General features: G+C 34.8%; 2 protein-coding genes across 2 annotated transcripts; both read right to left on the bottom strand.

The window, feature by feature from the left end:
* Positions 1-6,355: 6,355 nt before the first annotated feature.
* On the bottom strand, positions 6,356-7,774 carry LOC133031454 (uncharacterized). Its single transcript, XM_061104953.1, has one exon. The coding sequence runs from the start codon at positions 7,772-7,774 to the stop codon at positions 6,356-6,358; it is 1,419 nt and encodes a 472-aa protein (XP_060960936.1).
* A 738-nt stretch (positions 7,775-8,512) lies between these two features.
* Positions 8,513-9,364, bottom strand: LOC133031453 (secreted RxLR effector protein 161-like). The gene is made up of 2 exons (XM_061104952.1): positions 8,868-9,364; positions 8,513-8,648 (listed from the first exon to the last, which is right to left on the bottom strand). Exons 1-2 carry the CDS (start codon positions 9,362-9,364, stop codon positions 8,513-8,515), a joined length of 633 nt encoding a protein of 210 aa, XP_060960935.1.
* Between the last annotated feature and the right edge of the window lie 13,855 nt (positions 9,365-23,219).

The following is a 23,219-nucleotide window of genomic DNA, read 5'->3' as shown; positions in this document are numbered from 1 at the left end:
TCCTTATGCTTCTGCAGTTGGAAGTCTAATGTATGCTATGCTATGCACTAGACCTGACATCTGCTATGCAGTTGGAATCGTGAGCAGGTATCAGTCAAATCCAGGACGGGTACATTGGAATGTTGTTAAGTATATTTTGAAATACTTAAAGAGTACAAGAGATTATGTTTAGTCTACAAGGGTGGTGCTTTAAATCCCTTAGGCTATACAGACTCAGATTTCCAGGGATGTCTTGAAGACAGGAAATCTACATCTGGGATGGTGTTTACTCTTGGGGATGGAGCAGTGGTTTGGAGAAGTGCTAAACAAACTGAGATTTCGGATTCTACCATGGAGGCAGAATACATAGCTGCGGCTGAAGCAGCTAAAGAGGTTGTCTGGCTTAGGAAGTTCTTCACCAGTCTCGGTGCAGTTCCTGGAATGGAAAGGCCTCTAGTCCTGCTTTGTGATAACACTGGAGCTATAGCCAACAGTAAGGAACCTCGGAGCCACAAGAGAAGTAAGCATATAGAAAGAAAGTATCATATTATCAGAGAATATGTGGCAAGAGGGGATGTACTGGTAGAGAAAGTGGATACGCAGGATAACTTAGCTGATCCATTCACCAAAGTCTTGGCAGTAACTTCATTCTAAAAGCACCGTCAGAATTTAGAATTAATTGAAATGTACTGATTTGTTTTATATTAGTGCAAGTGGGAGTTTGTTGGGTTTTATGCCCTAAATAAAACTCTGTTTCAATGTAATCCAGATTATTCAATATCAATAAAGTAACAGAAGTATTTTTTTTCATTCATTTGTGTATATTTTGGTTCACTTAATCAATTGCTTGTCTATTTGATTTATAAATTCATCCAAACCCCTTTTCACATACTTGATCATGTTTATTGTGTTGTCAACACAGTGGAAAGTAAACATGACTATGTGAATAAAGTATTCCTAAATTTATCAGAACACTGGGTTTTACTGATATGACAATCTACAACAGAGTTTACTTACATTTGGAAAAATGTTATGTTCTTTCCAGAAAATAGGTTAAAGTAAAGCTCAGGTTGGATGCATGGAGTATGCATTGGAATGGACCGATATTGAACTTTGAATTAGATTTTTGAAACTTAACGTAAATATCTATTCAATTCAATATCATAAGTTGATCCTAGATCACATTATCGAAATCCTGATATGGTTAGGCTCAATTTCAAGAGTATTATTCGTGTTCTTTGATTTGTTAGTTAAGCCTAATCTTTAGTCTGGGCAATACATACATTTTGGGAACACGGTAGTGCGATTAAGTGGGAGCGCTAACATAAATATGGAATCTATAGCTTCTATCTGGCCAATAGTAAGCAAAGGGTGATTTCCTTTGAGCTTAACCAAACGAGATAAATGATTGAGTACTCATTTCACTTAGTTGAAATATCATTTATACAGGGTTAAGTGTTTTAAGGATAAAATACATTGTAGGGTGTTACGGTAATTTAGTCCCTTTACAGTGTAAATCATCCATATAGAGGATCATTGATCACATTAGGATTATAAAAATGGATAACTAATGATGTGTCTATATGGTGGAACATATAGAGCATTCTATATACTGAGAGTGCAATTCTGAGTTCTATGTGTGGATTCAACGAAGAATTAATAAGTCAGTGAATTTAAGTGGTAAATTCTAGATCTGCTTATTGGAAGCTCGGATATATAGACCCATGGTCCCCTCACTAGTTGAGATAATATTACTTGTAAGACTCATTTAATTAATTTTAATCAATCAATTAAAAATTCTCAAGATAGACTTGTCTATTTGAGAATTTATCACTTATTAAGGGCAAAACAGTAAATAGAGATTTTGAAGGGCATATTTATTAATTAGGAAACTTTAATTAGTTTCATTATTAATAAAATAAATGACAATATATTATTTGATAATTAATTTTAATTATGAAATAATTAGATTTGACATTTATGTGGTTGAACAAAGGAATTGGCAGTTTTTGACAAAACAGGAAACTATCAGTGTAGGAAAAGGAAAGTTGGAAAAGTGGCAAGCCTTGTTTCCACAATGCCTAGGCCGGTCACTTAGCTTCCCTTTTCCCTTTGATTTTTTCAATATTAAATGTCAATTAATTCAATCATAGCCCTAGGTGGTCTTCTCTAAATAGAAGGCAAAGGCTTCAGAGTTGAACAGAACTGTACAACTGATACACAACATTATTCTGACAGAATTTTCTCTCTGAAAATTCTCTCTGAGCCGCCACCCTCTCTCTCTCTCTTCCTTCACTGTTTCGAAATGTATAAGTGCTAGAGTAGTGCCCACACACATCAAGTAATACCTCAATCATAGTGAGGAAGGCTGTGTAGAATTCAGAAACAACAAAGAATGACTATCGGGCTCAGATCTTGATTATACTCTGCTAGAGAAAGGAATCAAGGGTTAGAGATCTGAGTGGGAGGAGACATATATTCCGGTGCACCCAATGTAAGATTTCTGATACTCTTATGTGTTTAATTTTCTATCGTTTTATAAGTTCATATTTAGGTTGTTAAATCAACATACTTGTGAGTAGATCTAAGTTCCTGGTAAAATAACTTCCAACAATTAGTCCATGAAAGTCTAGATAGTTATTATCTGTTTTGCTTGAAGTATTTTTCTAGTGATATTTAATTAAATAGAAAATTAATATTTAAGTTGAATGATACTTAAATATTTGAAATTTTCCTTTAGTATTTAATTAAATAGGAAAATTATATTTTTTTGTTGTAAATTAATTTTATTAATTAATTTTGGGCCAACATAAAATTAAAATAATTTTTTCAGAATTTAATTTAATTTTATTTTAAAGCATTTTCGAAAGTAGTATTATTATACACTTCTTTTTTTTCGAAATGCAATATATATTTATAGAAAATTAAATTTGAGTTGTAAATTAATTTAAATTAATTTTGAAACAACTTAAATTGCATATTTTTCTAAATATTTATGGAAATTATTACTAAGATGGAAATAATTCACGTTATTTTCATATCCATCTAAGTAAAATTTATAAATATTAAATTAAAATTTATATTTATAATTTTTCATTCTAAATTGGAAATTTTAATTAAATAAATATATATATTTAAAATAAATAAATTAAAATAAGTTTCAGAAGAAAATACAACTTTCATTAAATAATGAGCTTTATTATTAGGATATTCGATCTCCATTGTTGGTTTTACATAGCTATTGTTTTAGTGAGTAATCCTCCCTAATGGAGGAACGTTCATTAGCAAGTTAGCACCGTTTAATCTCGAAAGATAAGTATATTTGTAAGTGTTTTATATGGTATTGATCACCCTAATGGTGGCGACTGTATTTGACTTACAAAATATGAAACAATGGTGGAAGCTCATAAGATAGAATAGCCTTGACTCTCGCCTAAGCGGGACAACGCTGGATTCCAATCTTGATCGGATAAAAGGTTGCTAGAATGTTTATCATTTTAGATGAGCTGACAACTCTATTCAATGGATGGTATCACTGACTCTCGCGTAAACAGGACACTGATATCAGTTTGTTGAAGACCTTGGAAATTATTTAGGATTATATGTTTTAGTATTTTCACTTGTCATTCCTACTTGCTATGTGATTAATAATTTTTGAATTGTGTATGAATTTATATTGAACCATGTTATTTTCTGTTATTAAATTGTAGTTTAATTTCGAATCTTCATTGTTGGTCTAACTTCTTTTGTTTTTCTAATGAGATAAATCCCTAATAGATTTTCACCATTAGACTAACATAATAGTGTTAGATCTCGAAAGATAAATATTGTATATGCAACATCTAGCTGTTCATCAATTGATGACACCTTAGACTAATATTTTACAATATGAAACAAGAAGATTGTATAAATAAGATTACTTTGACTCTCCCTAATCGGAGCATCGTTGGATTCTTATTTAAAACGAAATTATCTTAATTCCTCTTAGCTTATTCATTTCGAATTAGCTCATTGACATATCATTGAATGAATGGTCTATAAATCATATAAAGTCATTTTATATTTTCTCTTAAGAAATTAAATGACGAATATGATTATATTCCCAAAATTCTATCCCGAAATGATATAAATCCTCAATCTTAGAAATCTCCTACTTGTATGGGCAAATCAACTTAGAGTTAAATTAGTAGTGGTGGTCCAAGAAAGAATTACTCATTATACAGTTACACTTTCACAAGTGTTTCATAACCATTTCCTATCAATGGATTCAAACTGTATGAGTTTAGTATTCTGTGACCAGAATCCACTTGCACTATTCTAAGAACTCTTTGATGTAACTAAACTTAAGTCATCAAAAGATACAACCACATATTTTATAAATCTATGGCATTTGTATCTTGTTCATAGTGGTTTTGACAAGATCATTCTCTGCAAAGAGTTAATATGCATATATCCACTGAAAGTATAATCATCTCATTCATAGATGGATGTACATTCAGGGGTGGATATGAGTTTTAGTTGTATTCTTAAAACGATCACTCTAGATTTTACCTTATACAAAAGAAATTTGAAATCTTTGAAAAATTTCATGAATTTCTAGCAATGGTGGAAAACCATTAAGGTAAGTGGTTAAAGATCTTGCGAATTGATAGGGGTGGAGAAAAAGTTAGTAGATATGCAGTTCAAAGATCATTAATTTGATTTTTGAATTATATCCAAACTTACGTCCCCAGAAATTCAATTTGCATATTGATAGTTAGTTACTAGTCGTTGCCTAAATCCTTCTATGGTAATATAATTTCAGAATCATGCCATGGTTGTATACTCAATGTAAATCATTACTAGATTCATGGATGACCTAATCGAAATCTTAAGAAAAGCTAGAACTGCTAACCATGGTTTGCATGTTTGTTAGCTATTCTAAGTGATTAGGGTCGACCATCCCATAGTCATTAGATAAGAAAGTGTTTGTTTAAACAAATACTACTTTTCTAAGAAAATGACTAAGTCTGTAAATAAAGTAGCAAATAAAGGAGATAATTTTTCTTGATTCCAAAAGTGTTCTATCATCTTTCTTTACAAGATGATCCCACTGCCTTTGTTGTCTTAACACAACCGAAGAGGTCAATACTGAAAGTGCAACTAGTAGATTTTAATGATTCAAGTTACCAAGTTGTACATCTTTAAATTGATCGATTTCAAGATATGAGTTATGAACAAGAATTAAGCTTTAAGCAGTAAATCACACATCAATTTACAAGCTTCATCTGCACTGAGAACACATCTCAGCCGACTAGTGCTTGGGTTCCCCGAACCAGGGTAAATTCATCCACTATCAATCAAAGGTTCATATTACAATTTCCAATTCTCTCTAAAGGAATCAAATACAACCTTTTCAGCAAATAGTAATGAATTACCAACGACAATCAAGAACACTGATTGTCAATGCACAATCCCTTGTGCAGCAACTGAGCTCCTCTTCAACATGTCTTCAATCTGAAATCCCTTCAGATCTGATGATGAAGATGACACTGAAATCCCTTCAGTTTGAACTCAACAATTCCAGATTCAGATCATTCCGCCATTGACGAACACTCTCAAGCTTCAAGATCTAACCTGTAATCACAATCACAAGAAACAAGATACGACTATCTCTCTAAAAACAACCGAAATAACTGTCTGAATGATTAATGGATAACCACTTTACTAACAGAAACTGATTATATATATGACCACAACGATAAGTCCAGCTGGCACTAACTAACACTTAAAAAGACTCTCGTAAACAAACGTTAGTGCAGATATAACAGTCTAAAATTCCAGACACGACTAGACATTGAACAGAACATACACTGTCACAAAATAATAACACTAACATTCTCCCCCTTGACAGGTTATGTTCAATGACTAACACACAAAACTAAAGACCAGAAAATATTAATAAACCAGATATAAAAGTTTTTAGGAATATAAACAAATCCACTACACAAGCAAAACAAATGACATATATCTCCCCCTTCATTGAATATGATCTGTAGGTTCCTGTGCTGTGCCAGACTCCCCCTGGGAAGGTGGTCCTGTCGACACAAAGGGTGTTGCAGTGTCAGCTGGAGGATCTAGATCAGGTTGTGCTGAACTAGTGACTGGATCCAAGGCTGAAGGCTCCCCCTGCATATGTGCATTATTCCCAGATGTGTCTGATGAGGCGCCAAACGAATCACGATGAAACTCAGGCAGAGAGATGTCAGGCAGAGAATCCCCAGGAAAATGGTGCAAAAGAGTGGACTTGATAGAGCAAACCATTTGATACATTGAGGCCTCAAAGGCAAGCTGACGCTTTTGATCCTTCTTATAGCGTTTGGCAAAAGATTGAAACTCAGTAAACATTTGTACCTGCCAGCTGGAATCCGAGAGCCCTTTGAAACATAGGAGACTTGCCTTTACTCACTGTGGTTGCTGAGGGAGTGGTTGAAGAAGGCTTCCTGTTGACCACCGAGAGAAAGCTCTTACTGAGAATCGGATTCTGAACTTGATAATCATGCGTGGTGAGTGGAGGGTGAGCATCCATGAGAACCCGTTGAACTAAACTTGGAAATGGTAGCTTGTTACGAGTGCCAGTGGATTCAGATGCTTCCAGTACCCGGTCAAAGATGAGCGAGGGCAGATCAATGGATACATTAGTGCCTACAGCATACAAGAACTTGCCAATCTCAAGGGTAACAGCAGACAAATGAGAATTAGGAAACCAATTGTACAAGGCTACTCGATGAAGAACCCTATAGAATGGAGTCAAGTGAGTAACCAGTATTTCCTGTTTGTCCCAAATATAGTCATCCCTGCCAGTTAGCACTCGACCCATCAAAGATTGATCTGGATTGAAGTGTTTCCCATATGTTGGATTCCTGATAGACTCAACTTGCAATAAGGAAGCAATAGTGGAAGGACCAAAAGGAACTCTATGACCCCTAACAAAGGCACTCACACACCCTGGATGACCCTCAGCAATAACAGTTCTATCCAGATTGGCATAGAATTCTCGAACTAATATGGGGTGGGGAGCAGACAAGTTAGTGACCGTGTTGACCCATTTCCTAAGTTTTAAAAACTCATGCAGTTCAGGAAAATCATCTAAAATGACCACTTGTTCGAACCAAAGCTCACGACTACCAAACCACCGTTGATAGACAGAGGCTTTAGAGGCATCAACAAAGCATTGTACTGTTGCAGGGTCGACAGTTGATATAGGAACTTTGGGAAGTTTGGACTTTTTAGAACCTCTAGACGACCGTTTGGGAGATGACTCTGTAGAGGCAACTGGAGTGGGTTTTTTCTTGGATTTCTTTTCAGGAGGATGATACGTGGTGTCAGCAGAGGATTTTCTTTTGGGTTGAACACGTTCACTGGTTGGGGTAGGAATAGAGACCTTAGATGGAGGACGAGGAGGGCCTATAGGTTTCGAGGGAGACTGGTGACTCGACGAAGAACGAGTGACACGTTTGGACACAGGTGGGGAAGGAGATGAAAGAGAAGGACGAACCTTTTTAGAGATAGGAGGAGCCTTACCTTGAAATGTACGAGGTTTCTGACTGACCGGAGGTGAGGGAGGAGACGGAGTTGACTCTGAACTCGGGAAAGGTGCAGAACCACCAGCCTCCGACTGGTAAAGGACAATGTCACGACAGGGATTAGGCAATGCAGACGCGACAGTAGGAGGCACTGGAGGATCATCAGTCGACTCCATGGATGGAACAACCATAGCAACAGGGGTTACTGCAATGGGTGTGATATTCTCCATGACAGAGAGAAAGGAATTTTGATGAAGCAGAGCTTAGGGTTTCGGAGAGGAAAGTGAAGAAGTGAGACTGATCACTTTCCGTAGGCCTTAAGTATAGGCACCCTGACACAACTGACCAGGCAAAAAAAATGATGATGATTTTTTTAAAATTTGATTTTTGCCAAATAAACCGTACGCGCCCAAATTGAATATTTACTACCACATCATACGGCACACTAAACGAAACAAACCAACGTCATCAGGCAATGAGTGTATCAAAGAAACCAGAATTGTGACAAATATACCAACAATATATGCATTTAGCCCACACTTAGACAAAACAGAAAAATAACACAAAAAACTTCAAGATACTCAGCTTTTAAGAAAAAAATATATCAGCTGATCAATGAACAGTGTTTCTGAGAGCACACGTACTGCACACCTAGAGCAACAAATCATTCCCCTGCCCCATCGACAATGATACTTACGAGAGCACTACACATTGAATCTCCATTCGTGTGTGAACAGTGATCTCATGTGGTCCAAGAAGAGTGAAATTCAGCTGGACCACTCTCTCAATTAAGAACCAACTGATAGTTGGAAAATAACGATTTTTGTATTGTTGTTTTTTTTATTTGAAGCCTTTTTTTTTAATATATCACTCTGGCTTTTGCTTTAGTACCCAGACATGGCTTTCACTCTCTTCCAGAGATGTAGCCGTCCTCTTTGAGTACCAAGAACTAATATAGAAGGAGCATACTACTTATTAGAACCAGGTGTATGAGAGCTCTTCCCATTGCATCTGGAAGAGGTAGCCTTTTTGACTGGGGAAGATTCAAGTGTAGTAACAATCAAAGTAGTATATAGTAGATGGGGAAGGACAGAAGAACCATTGCTGAAGAACTGTGACATACATGCATACTCATAGACAAAATAGATTGATCAGATGACACTAAGAACAGTTTAGATGGTACAGAGACCAATACATGTTCTTAAATGAGTAAAAGTTTGAGTATCTAAAGCTTTAGTGAACAAATCTGCTAATTGATTTGTTGTGGGCACATGAGATATTGACAGCATATTTGACTCAACTAGTTCTCGGATAAAGTGATACCTGATGTCGATGTGTTTGGTCCGAGAGTGCTGCACAGGGTTTTTAGAGATGTTGATGGCGCTTGTACTGTCACAAAAGATGGTCAGTGTGTGTTGAGGATACCCATAATCAGTAAGCATTTTATTCAGCCATATCAATTGAGTGCAACAGCTGCCTGCTGCAATATATTCTGCTTCTGCAGTGGAAAGGGAGATGGACTGCTGTTTTTTGCTATACCACGAGACAAGGTTATTCCCAATGTAAAAGCAACCCCCTGAAGTGCTTTTCCTATCATCTATACATCCTGCCCAATCAGAGTCACTATATCCGACCAAAGAGGTATTCGTGTCACAACTATACCAAAGACCATAGTTAACCGTCCCAGCTAGATATTTGAAAATTCTTTTGACAGCAGAGAGATGAGACTGTTTAGGATTGGCTTGATACCTGGCACATAAACCTACACTAAAGGATATATCAGGGCGACTTGCTGTGAGATACAGTAAGCCACCTATCATAATTCTGTATAGAGTGGGGTCAACAAGGTCACCAGACTACTCATCTCGTGACAATTTGGACGTGGTGCCTATTGGTGTGTGTGCATGCTTGACCTGAGAGAAGCCAAACTTATCTAACATAGACTTGACATATTTAGACTGTGAAATGAATGTGCCATGATCTAGTTGTTTGATTTGGAGTCCTAGAAAGAAAGTAAGGTCACCTATTAAACTCATTTCAAACTCATTAGTCATTAAAGTGACAAATGTTTGGACTTCAGTATCACAAGTTGAGCCAAAAATGATATCATCCACATATATTTGGGCAACAAAGATTCCTTTGTCAATATGTTTAATGAATAGAGTGCTATCTGCAGTACCTCGAGTGAAGCCATGAGAGATGAGAAATGAAGTGAGTCTATCATACCACGCACGTGGGGCCTGCTTCAGTCCATATAAGGCTTTATTGAGCTTGTACACATGGTGTGGATGATGTGGATCTTCAAACCCCTGTGGTTGTTTGACATAGACTTCCTCTTGAATTACCCCATTGAGAAAGGCACTCTTGACGTCCATTTGAAAGAGTTTGATCTTCAAAAAACATGCAATGATAAGAAGTAGCCGAATGGATTCTAATCGAGCCACGGGTGCAAATGTTTCATCAAAGTCGATGCCTTCGACCTGACTATATCCTTGAGCCACAAGTCGTGCTTTATTTCGAGTCACTGTCACAAATTCATCAGACTTGTTTTTAAACAACCACTTTGTCCCTATAACATTTGCACCATCTGGTCGAGGGACCATTATCCAGACACCCAGTCTCTTGAAATTTCCCATTTCATCCTGCATGGCAGCCAACCAGAACTCATCTAATAATGCATCTCGAACACTTTTGGGCTCAATCTGTGACAGATAGCAGGCAAAGGCTAACAAATTCTGCAGTTTACGTCTAGTGACCACTGTATCATTCGGATTTCCTATGACAGTGGCCTGAGGATGAGCTTTCTCAACCCAGGATGGGGGCCCGTTTTTATGAACTTTGACCTGTTGGGGTTCATTGGTCAGGGCACTATCAACTTCATTTTCTCTTCCTGTACCACTGGCACTGGCTTGATTGTCACCTGATATGCCTGATGCTGTATTTAGAGACTCTGTAGAAGTATCAGGGTACACTTGAGGCTGTCTAGTGAGGACTGGTCTAGAGCCTGAGAGAACAGGAGAGTCATCTTCGATCCACGCATCTTCATGTCCTTCTAAATCATCAAATTTCACATTCATTGATTCAACTACAGTGAGAGTCCGTTTGTTGAATACTCTGTAAGCCCGACTGTTGGTGGAGTACCCCAAAAATGTTCCTTCATCACTCCTGGGATCAAACTTGGTCAAGTGATCCCGATCGTTCAGGACATAACACGTACATCCAAAGATATGCATGTGGCTCACGTTAGGAGGTCTTCCTTTCCATAGCTCATAGGCAGTTTGAGAGGTACCAGTGCGAAGATGAACTCTATTGCACACGTAACAGGCAGTATTGACAGCTTCAGCCCAAAATCGTTTTGAAATATCCTTGGCCTGCATCATGACCCGAGCCATTTCCTGTAGTGTTCTGTTTTTTCGTTCAACAACTCCATTCTGCTGAGGAGTTTTTGGGGCTGAGAACTCGTGGTGAATTCCCATGCCATTACAGAACTCTGAGAATATGGAATTTTCGAACTCTTTTCCATGGTCACTTCTTAGTCGAAAAACTTTTCCAACTTTGGAGTCTTTCTCAGTTTGCAATCTCAGTATCAAGGCAGAGAATGATCCAAATGTGTCAGACTTGTCTCTAAGAAATTCAACCCAGGTAAACCGAGAGTAGTCATCCACCAAGACCATTACATATCTTTTCCCACTGATACTTTCATTCTGCATTGGCCCCATTAAGTCAACATGCATTAGTTCCAGCACACGAGAGGTGAGAAGTCTATTAATTGTGGGATGAGATGCCTTATGCTGTTTTCCAAGCTGACATGGACCACATACTCTTTCCTTGGAAACTTTCATGTCAGGAATTCCCTTTACAGCTTGAAGCTTCACCAATCTTCGGAGATCTCTGTAGTTCAAGTGTCCCAGCCTGTAGTGCCATAAGTCAGGTTTGTCCAAGAAGGTCCTGTTGCACACTATGGTATTGCACACAGCATAGCACTGGTCTACAGTTCTGTTTCCTGTTAAGACAACACACCCATCAGATGAAACTAAACATTGAGTTTTAGTGAAACTTACAGAGAGATTGTCGTCACACAATTGACCGATGCTGATGAGATTTGCTTTGAGTCCTCTCACATATAAGACATTTGTCAGGTGAGCTGCTCCATTCACATTTACATCACCTCTCCCAGCAATCTGTCCTTTGTTGCCATCCCCAAAAGTGACAGATCCTCCTTTTTCATCTTTGAAGTTAACTAGCAATTTCTTATTTCCAGTCATGTGACGCGAACATCCACTGTCGAAGTACCACTGACCTTCAACAAAGGCAGACAGAGATAGCTTTGCAACCAAACCAACATCAGAATTTGGTTTGGACTTTATTTTCCATTCTCGACGAGGTTTGCGTCCATGTGACTTATTTGGAGGAGGGAAACTATTTGGTCGATTGATCATGGCTTTCAAGTAGTTCTGCAATTTGTAACACTTAGGACGAATGTGACCTCTCCTATTACAGAAATGACATGTAGGAATGAAATTGTCATTCTGTGGAAAGTTGTCAGCATCAGTCCTCCTTCCTTCAAATTTGAGTTTGGTGGGTCCAGTTGGAACCTGTCTCCTCTCAGATGAGTCAGATTCATTAATGGTGACTGAGGTGTCAGGAGACCCATCTTCCTTCTTTGATGAATTGACATTGGAGGGTAAGGAATGCTCAACAGACAATTCATTCCCTTGCTTGTAAAGCATCTTATATCCTAATGAAGTTCGATCACCATAGGGCTTCTGAAGCTGTAGGGTTTGATTGATGGCAGCAGTGCCTGGGGGAATGAACTGTAACGCTTGCTTGGTTCGGATTAGATCAGCTGTGAGTTTGTAAATCTCATTCTCCTTTTCATCAAGAAGTCGGTTGAGATTTTTGACAGAGTCTTCTAACTTTCCTTTCTCAGTCTCCACTTGCTCAAGGAAGTTCTTTAGGGCACGAATCTGTTTAGTCATGTACTCCCATTGTGCAAACATTTCTTCATAAGCATGTTGACGACCTGTGCTGTCTGCTTCTGATGAGGTGGAGACTGCATCATCTTCAGATTCAACTGGATTACAGCTTTGGGCCATGAATGCAAGTACCTGCTTCTCCTCATCTGATCCTTCACTGGCTGTGGAGTTCTTTTCCTCATCACTATCACTCCAAGTTGCTGCAAGGGCCTTTTTCTTTTTTAGTGTGTTGGCACACTCAGCCTGAATGTGACCATATCCATCACATTCTCTGCACTTAATCCCTCGCCCCTTTTGATCAGTTGAGGCTTGTCCTGGTTTGAAATTTACTCCTTTGTTTCTCTTGAGCAGATTTTCTTTGTCAGCTGGTGAATTTTTCCTGTAGTTCTTTTTCAAGAACTTTGCATAGTTTCTTGTTAACATGGCAACAGTTTCATCTGTAATGCCATTTAAGTCCTCCAGAACAGGTTTTTTGTTTTCTTGGTGAATAAGTGCAACCCCAACCTCTGATTTTTCTTTCACCATCTCCTTTTGTTTCTTGGTTTTCTTCCACCTAGACAGTGATAGCTCATAGTTTTGTAATGACCCGATGAGTTCGTCAAGATCGAGTTCCTCAATGTTTCTCATTTCTTCGATAGAAGTAACTTTGGACATGAATCTTCTTGGGAGGACACCAAGCACCTTTCGAACCAGTTTCGAGTTAGAGTAAGTTTTCCCCAGAGCATATGATTCATTAGAAATGTCACAAAGTTTTGCATGGAATTCAGCCACAGACTCATCCTCCTCCATGGTGAGATTTTCGAAAGCCTTTGCCAAGGCACGCAGCCTTGATTTCTTGACAGCATCAGTTCCCTCGTTCTTAATCTTTAGCTTCTCCCAAGCTTCCTTAGCAATTTCACAATTGGCTATAACCTTCAACTGGTTAGTGGAGACAGCGTTGAACAAGGCATGAAGAGCCTTTGAGTTGAAATTTGCTCTTTCCATTTCAACAGTGGTCCATTGACTCATTGGTTTGGGTATGACGATTTCATTCTCCATCATCGTTGGATTCCACCACCCTTCTTCTATGGACATCCAGACTCTTTCATCAACAGCTCTCAAGAAAGCACGCATCTTGGTTTTCCAGTAAGGATAATTGGCTCCTTCCAGCATAGGAGGTCTCGAAGTGGAGCCTCCTTCTCTGAACATTTCCATCCTGCACACAGAAGTGATAAACAGACACACAAATGTTCTGTAGTTCTTTGAGAGAGAACTCAGAGGAAGTTAGTTGCAACAGAATCGATCGTCAAGGTTGATTCAAGAATCAACAATCAAGAATCATACAGTAGTAGGATCTAACACAAATTTTTATAAAATTTCAAGCTCTGATACCAATTGAAAGTGCAACTAGTAGATTTTAATGATTCAAGTTACCAAGTTGTACATCTTTAAATTGATCGATTTCAAGATATGAGTTATGAACAAGAATTAAGCTTTAAGCAGTAAATCACACATCAATTTACAAGCTTCATCTGCACTGAGAACACATCTCAGCCGACTAGTGCTTGGGTTCCCCGAACCAGGGTAAATTCATCCACTATCAATCAAAGGTTCATATTACAATTTCCAATTCTCTCTAAAGGAATCAAATACAACCTTTTCTGCAAATAGTAATGAATTACCAACGACAATCAAGAACATTGATTGTTAATGCACAATCCCTTGTGCAGCAACTGAGCTCCTCTTCAACATGTCTTCAATCTAAAATCCCTTCAGATCTGATGATGAAGATGACACTGAAATCCCTTCAGTTTGAACTCAACAATTCCAGATTCAGATCATTCTGCCATTGACGAACACTCTCAAGCTTCAAGATCTAACCTGTAATCACAATCACAAGAAACAAGATACGACTATCTCTCTAAAAACAACCGAAATAACTGTCTGAATGATTAATGGATAACCACTTTACTAACAGAAACTGATTATATATATGACCACAACGATAAGTCCAGGTGGCACTAACTAACACTTAAAAAGACTCTCGTAAACAAACGTTAGTGCAGATATAACAGTCTAAAATTCCAGACACGACTAGACATTGAACAGAACATACACTGTCACAAAATAATAACACTAACAAATACCATTTAGTTTTCTTAGACATAGTTCAAGGTATCTTGTCGTAGTGGGAGAGTTTCTAGGAACTCACTCTTCTTATGACTCAGAAGACACTAGTGGTTAAAATCCATTGTGAGTTTAAACAAGTAATGGATTGTCAAGATAAGAAACTAAGAAGAAAAGCCAAGAGAACTATAGTTTGATCCATTCACATGGAGTAACCTAAAGTTTTCTATTACAAGGACATAAAAGGAAATTTTAGTTAATAAGTCTATTCAATGGACTTAACAAAACTTCTTGTTCCTAGTATTATAGGTTTGAGTTTATCTAAACCTATGGCTTGTGGTATACCTGGTAATTACTTACTCTAATGCAAGCAACTTACTTTAATAAGATGCTGAAGCATTTTCTTTCCAATGGCAATCTATAGAAGCTTCACAACTTCTAAGCATAGATTTTATTTATCTAAGCAAAAGTCTCAACTATTCCAGAAAAGATAAAGCCATGAAAGAATTTCTTAAATCAAGAGTGAGAGGTCTCAAATATGCTTTTGTATGCCTTAAACCAGACACCTGCTGTTGAGTGGGAGTAATGAGTAGGTATCAGATTAATCCAGGAGAGGAACATTGGAAGACAATCAAGTAAATCTTTAGATTAAGAAGAGGAATTATATGTTAGTCAATAAGGGTGTGTTTAAAACTCTTAGACTACACCACATCAGATTTCAAGACTTGCCTTTGTGCTAGAAAGTCTGCTGATAAAATGGTGATTACTCTAGGGGTGGAGTAGTGATTTTGGAGAAGTGTAAAAACCTATCTGAAGTCTCTTAGTCTACCAGAAAGAGACTGAATGTTAAAGTTGCAGGAAAGGTACTTATTCAGTCTAAGGAAAGTTCTATACATTTGTGGCACCTTTCCAACTTGCCTTAACTACTAGTGTTACTTCCTGAATAACCAAGATTGCCAAAAGTATAGAATCCAGTATCCCAAGAGAGTAGACATATAAAGAGAAATTTCACATTATCAAGGATTTTGTGATTAAGGAAGAGTAATGGTGGAGAAGAGGTTGTGTTTAATTCAACCTGTCAGATCCTATTACGAGGAGTTTACTACTATTACACTTGATTTGTATATCAAGGTGTTGAGATTATTTAAAATGCACATTTTGTTTTATATTAGTGCAAGTGGGAGTTTGTTGGGTTTTGTGCCATAAATAAAACCCATTTCAATATAATCAGATTTACTTATTAATAAAGATCAGAAATAACATATGAATTTGTTAATGATTATAGTGTTGTCAGCACAGTGGAATATAATCTTAATTATATGTTCGAAAGTTTATTCCCTGATTTGTCAGAACACTAGATTTAGACTGACATGGTATAATCAGCGATAGGTATTCTTACACCTTGGAAAAGTGTTATGTCCTTTCCAGGACATTGGCAAAATTTACCAGTATCGGATGTATGGAGTATACATCGGAAGGGACCGATATTGAACTTTGATTAGATATATTAAAACTTACCGTAATATCTATTCAATTCAATATCACCTGTTGATCCTAGATCAAATGATCTTAATCCTGATATGATTAGGTTTAATCTCAAGAGTGTTATTCGTGTTCTTTGATTTGTTAGTTAAGCCTACTTTTGGGTCAGGGTGATACGTACATTTTGGGAACACGGTAGTGCAATTGAGTGGGAACGCTAACATAAATATGGAATCTATAGCTTCTATCTGGCGAATAGAAAGTAAAGGATGATTTTCTTCGAGCTTAACCAAACGAAAATAAATGGTGGAGTACTCATTTCACTTAGCTGAAATATCATTTATACAAGGTTAAGTGTTTTAAGGATAAAATACATTGTAGGGTATAACGGTAATTTAATCCCTTTACAGTGTAAATCATCTATATAGAGGATCATTGATCAAATTAGGATTATAACAATGGATAACTAATGACGTATCTATATCGTGGAACATATAGAGCGTTCTATATGACTGAGAGTACAATTCCAAGTTCTAAGAGTGGATTCAATAAGGAATTAATAAGTTAGGGAATTTACTTGGTAAATTAAGTTCGACTTATTGGAAGCTCGGTTATATAGACCCATGGTCCCTATACTAGTTGAGACCATACTGCTTGTAAGACTCAGTTAATTGATTTTAATTAATCAATTAAAATTTTAAAGTTAGACTGTGTCTACTTTATGAATTTTCACTAAGCAAGGGCGAAATTGTAAAGAAAAGAGATTCTAGGTTTATTTATTAATTAAGATACTTTATATGTCTAAATTAATAAATATATTAAATGGCAATATTATTTAATAATTATTTTTAAGTTATTAAATAATTAGAATTGACATTTGAATGGTTAAATTAGAAAATTGGTATTTTTGAGAAAATGGGAATGAAAAATAACAAAATGGAAAAGTTACAAAGTGAGGCCCAATTTCCTTATATGTGTCGCCCACTATGCATAAGCTTTTACCATTTTATTTTTCCATTATTTTAATGCAACACAATTCTAACCTAAACCTAGAGGGCATTCTATAAATAGGAAGTATTGGCTTTAGGAAACTCATGACTTTGCACATTGTTTCCTTTAGAGAAAAGCCCAGCTGCCCCTTCTCTCTCTTTTCTTCTCTAAATTTCGAAATTCCCTTGAGTGATAGAGTAGTTCCCACACACATCAAGTGGTACCTCAATCATAGTATGTAAGACTATGGAAAATCAGCATCAAAGAAGGAGAGAAAGAGATCCAGATTCAGATCTTGATAATGCTCTGCTACAGAAAGGAATCAAGGGCTTGAGATCTGAATGGAAGGAGTCATAATATTTCGCTGCACCCAATGTAAGGTTTTCTTAAACTCTTATGTGTTTATTTCATTGTTTTAGAATTCATATTAGGATGTTAATCAAACATACTTGGTAGTAAATCTAGATCCTGGTAAAATATTTCCAACACCTATAACTTCATATCCTACTATATACTAAGGCAGTATATACCCTTTTAAAGTTAAATTTCGTCTAATCTTTAGCTTTATTTCCAACAATATCCTTTTTTTTTTGTCTTTTAGCTATATGAAAATAATAAATCATATTCTAAATATTATTATTTGTTTTATGTATAATAAAAACAATTTATCAATTTTTTACTATAATTAATTATATCTATAATACATATATTTAAATTGTTACAAATATTCTCATATATAAATTATTATTATTTATATTGACTAAAATTATTATTATTTATAAATTTATTATTTTTATAATTACACCAACGATATTAAATGGAATAATTACATAAAAAATATAAATTGACATTTTATTTACAAAAATACATCCATAAGGTAAAGTCAATATTTATACCTTTTATGTAATTTTAATTACCAAAATACCACTTACACTATCATCACTTACACAATCAGACAATGGTTGCAGAGTGGTTGCTGCGTGGTTGCGCGGTGGTTGCATCAGATGAAGGTTTCAATCAGACGATGGTTGCATAGTGGTTGCTAAGTGGTTGGCCGAAGGTTGCATCAGACGAATGTTTCATTCAAACGAAAGTTTCTGGGTGGTTGCTGGGTGGCTGGCCGAATGTTGCATCAAACAAAGGTTTCAATTAGACGAAATAACTGTTAGCAAAATGTTTATGCAACTGTAATGCAACTGTTGTGAAACATTAAAAATTAAAACAATATTTTCATGTACATAACTCTATCTACATGTCTTTTTATAATTTAATATGAACAAATTCACCATTAGAAATTTGGAAAACAACAAAATACACCAGGATAAACATTTTACTATAGTATTGATGTATTTTTTTTTTTATTATTATACTTTAGTTGGATTGTTTGGGAACTCCAATTCAACTTTTTGAGATCTGCCTTTTATGGATCTAAAAATTGAAGTCAGGACATTAGTTTTATGCAAATTAAACTGGATTTCTAGTTGAATTTTAGTTTCGTAGTAGTTTTTCTACACTTTTTTTTATGAATTTGAAACAGCCTCTGTTTTGATTGATTCTGGTCGTCTTCTTAGGTGAAGTCGCCAAAATTAATGGTGGTTCTCTTTCTGATTGAATTTTCGTTTCGATTGCGTTGGGTTGCTGCGTAGTTGCACGATGGTTGCGCGATGGTTGCGTGATAGTTGCCCAGGAAGCATAAATCCTGAGCTAAAGGTGTGTGTAAGTGGTATTTGTGTAATTTTTTTTAGTTGAGATGTATATTTGTTTATTTGGCCAGCTGGAAGTATTTTTGTAATATCGTTACTTTTTTTGGTTAAAATTGAAAAAATCTCATATTAAATTTATCCAAAATTACTATATTAAGTACTATTTCTTTATTCAAAAATACATTTTCATATTAAAAATAAATAATTCACCAAATTACCATTATAAAAATATTATTTACATTTATTACATAGTTACATAGGACCATTTATATGTAAAAAAAATTGTGATAATTAAACTTAATAATATTTACAATCAGTTTTTGTTTTTTTACACCATTGACTATCTCAGTGTTTGGTAATACTATTATTTTTTAAATTTTCAATCACAAAAATACAAGTAAAATTTGTGTTTTTAAAAAAATAAAATTGTATTCTATAACCAACTTTTGTTTTTTTAATTTTAAAAACAGAAAATAAAAGTGTGTTCGATAATTTTTATTTTTTTAATTTTATTTAAGTCGGGTCCAAGTCCGGGTCTGGGGCCGGGATCGTGGTTCATCGGAGACTGGAGTCGAGGCTGGAGTCCGGGTCCCAAGGTTTACGTTGGAGTCAGAGTCCAATATATTGATTAAAAAAAATTAAGAAAAAAATTGAAAGTGATTTTTTTCTTCAAAGTTTTTAAAATTTTGATTCTCTATTAAAAAATTAAAAAGTAAAAACAGTTTTATAGAACATATTTTTGGAAAATATTTTCACTTTTTTAATTAAAAAAACAGAAAATTAATTAAAAATGTGTTACCAAACGCACCCTACCTTTAATATTGAAAAATTATTTTGAAGGCCTTTACATTGTATTAATATTATTATACATATAAATAAATTTAAATAATTAAATATTATTACTTATATGATATTCTAATAATGATTTAGGGCTAAAAAATATTTTTCTATAATATTTATATGACCATTAAATAAATTATAATTTTTTATTTATTATTTTATTATTAATATAAGTTTCAATAAAATTGTTTAAATATATTAAATATAGTACAAATTTGATAATAAATTGAGAATTTTGTAATAAGAACTATTATTTGTGCTTAGAAATAAATTGAATATTATATTTATAAATTAAATTAATTTTTTGAAATGATGCTATTTATTTCTTATTTGTACAAATAATTAAAAAAAAATAACAGCACATACTTAGTATTTCACCTTAAAAAGAAATTCTCCAGAGCTTTGAAATATTTTTTAAAAAAAAAATACTAAAGCAAGAGTTAGTGGTACATTTTAAACTTTCTCAATAACATTTCAAACATTCAAAATCCATAATGCACCATATATAACAAATAAATTACAATATAAAGAAAAGAAACATAACTTACTAATAATTTTATGTGTGAAGATTTATTAACTAAAAATATTATCTAACATATAACTAATAAATAATTTTAAATAATAAAATGTCATGAATTATATGACTTAATTTCAATAAAAAATTTATGGTATTGTCAAATTAAAATTATAGGTCAGTTAAAAGAAATTATTATAGGTTTCAAAATTTAATAAAATTATATACTTTGTATATACATAGCATTATTTATTTAAATTTAAATTAATTTAATTATTTTACAATAAAATTTAATTTATTTAATAATTGTATATATAATTAATACTCATATTATTTATTTTAAATAACATTGAGAATATTTTATTTATTATTAAAATTGGAAAGAGGAAAGAAAATAAAAATTTCTAAGAACTTTTTGGTGTGGCATTCATGAATGTCTAATTAATAGTTGGTTTAAGAACAAATAAGGAAGACCAAAGATCACATCGCACATTATAATGAATATATATATAAATATATATATTTATATATTTATATATATATTTTTTAATTAGTATTTTAATTGACAAATAATGTAATTTTATAGTTTGTATATACTTACAATTTAAATAAGGAGTTTTACAATTTCTATTGATATTTTAGAATTTTTTTTTTAATAAAAAGAGTAGATATTTAATCAAAAGAAAAAAAAATTGCAATTAAAGATTATTTTTAATTCATTTTGATAACACACATTTAATTGTCGCATACTTATAATACATATGATGTGTATCAAATATTGACTTATAATTTATTTTAATAAAAAAATTATCTAATAATGATTTTTATAAAATATAATTCATAATATCAAATAAAAAATTTAAGAGTTAGTTTTTACTTTTCTATGTACAAATTAATGAATTTGTATATGTGTAATTTTTAAATTTATATGTATTTTAGACATTTTTTAGTGAAGAAGATAGACTTTATATGCAAAATTAAAGCTACAGGATCATAGAAATAATAATTAAAAATGTAATGGTGAACATTTTAGTTATTTATAATATTTTATAAATTTTAAAAAAATTTAAATAATTTCCTATCAAATATAAGATTTAAACAAGTTATTTTACACGCGTATAATATAAAATATGCACATGTAAAAAAGAAGATACTTTTTCTCGGCATATTAATTATCTAGATTATCTGAACATTTGCAAAAATATTTTAAATAATTATAATGTACATTTTTTTTAGCATGAAACCTGTATCCATTAACAGAAAGCAAAGAATCCTGGATACAAATTACAATTGTAAAGATAAATTCTTCTACAAAGCAGCCTCCTGATCTAGGCCTAAAGTTTTTTTAGCTAGATAATGGGTAGCTTCATTTGCCCCTCTTGGGATGTAACTAATAAAAGCTTTAGGGAAATATAATCTACTAAAACCTTACAATCTGAAACAATGGCATCTAGATAAATAGAATGGTTATGACACCAAGAAAGAGCAAAGTATAATGCATGTGCTTCCATTAGTAAATGAGGGTGAGTTCCACGCCAAGGCATTGCCAAATTTAAGGGTACATCTCCTTGGTTTGTTTGGATAGTCATACCGAATCCCATTTTATTTAATCGTGCATCTTGGGCAGCATCTACTGAAAGTCGGAGATTATAGCTTGGAATGGTGGTTCTTTTTCCTTGGACAGCAAAGAAACATCCTGGGTGTGACTAGTAGAAGAAGCCTTGTCGTTACAACTTTGATACTGGTCTAGAAGTCTGTAACCCAGAGCAGCACCTGGGCAGGTGTTGTAGATAAACCAGTATGTAACCATCTATTCCTCCAATTCCAAAGCTTCCACAACAAACACACAAAGTAATGATAGTTTTTAGCAGTAAAAGTGGTGGCAGCAAGATGTAATAAGTCAAAACAAGTTAAAAAAAATATATTTTTAGCAATAAAATCATGAAAACTAGTTACTTCCCATACCTCCTGGACAGTTGGGCACCTGAAAAAGAGCATGCTCTAGGGCCTCATCATAATAAAAACACCGGCAACAACGTGAAGAAGGTAGAGCTTTCCGTTTAAAAAGGTTGTGACTGGTGGGTAGAATATCATGGCAAGCACGCCAAAGAAAGTGTTTCAGTTTGGGAGGTAAAGGGAGTGTCCACATCTGTTTCCACCAAATTTGGGAGGCTGTGATATCCGAAGGTGCTGGGTCATTTCGGTGTATCTGACTATGGGCTTGATGATAGCCTGAACTGACTGTGCAGGTGCCATGGGGTGTAAGGGACCAGTAATATGTGTCAGGTGTGGTGGTTAGGATGGCTTGGCAAATTTCCGCAGGAAAGGTGGTTTGGAGACAGGTGAGGTTCCATTGGTAGGTGTTAAAAGATCTGCCACAGTCATATGTACATCTGAGCGGTGTCTAAGATAATGAAGTTTACCATATCCTGGGATCCAGGCATCATTAAAAATGGAGATTGTGGTACCATCACCAACTGATCTTCGAAGACCTGACTGGAGAAGTTCTTTGCCCCAAGAGATACTAGTCCAAACAAGAGAAGGTCGATGGCCCTTTCCCAAATCAAGAAAATTTGTATTTGGAAAGTAACGAGATTTGAGTAAGGTGGCAACAAGTGAGTGAGGAGACTGAAGAAGCCGCCAAGCTTGTTTGGCCAACAATGCCTGATTGAAAGCTTTCATTGAGCGAAAATCGAGACCCCCATGAAATTTTGAAAAACAAAGGGAAGACCAATTTTTCCAATGGATTTACGGTTGTGCTCCGTTCCTCCCCACCAAAATCGAGGCATCATGGATTCGAGCTTAGAGTGAAAAGAGGCAGGGAGCTTGAAACAAGCCATAGCATAGGAGGGTATAGCCTGGACTACTAATTTCAAGAGAACTTCTTTACCTCCTTTGGAAAAAAAGCTTAGAATTCCATTTGTTTAGATGAGACCAAACCCAATCTTTAATGTAGTTGAAGGCATTCTTTTTTGTTCTCCCAAAAGATTGAGGAAGGCCCAAGTATTTATCAATAGTGTCTCTAACAGGGATGCCAAGGATGGTGGTGATACTGGTTTTGATC

This window comes from Cannabis sativa, chromosome 9, assembly GCF_029168945.1.
Source record: "Cannabis sativa cultivar Pink pepper isolate KNU-18-1 chromosome 9, ASM2916894v1, whole genome shotgun sequence".
NCBI lineage: Eukaryota > Viridiplantae > Streptophyta > Magnoliopsida > Rosales > Cannabaceae > Cannabis > Cannabis sativa.
This window is presented reverse-complemented; position numbering and strand designations above follow the sequence as displayed.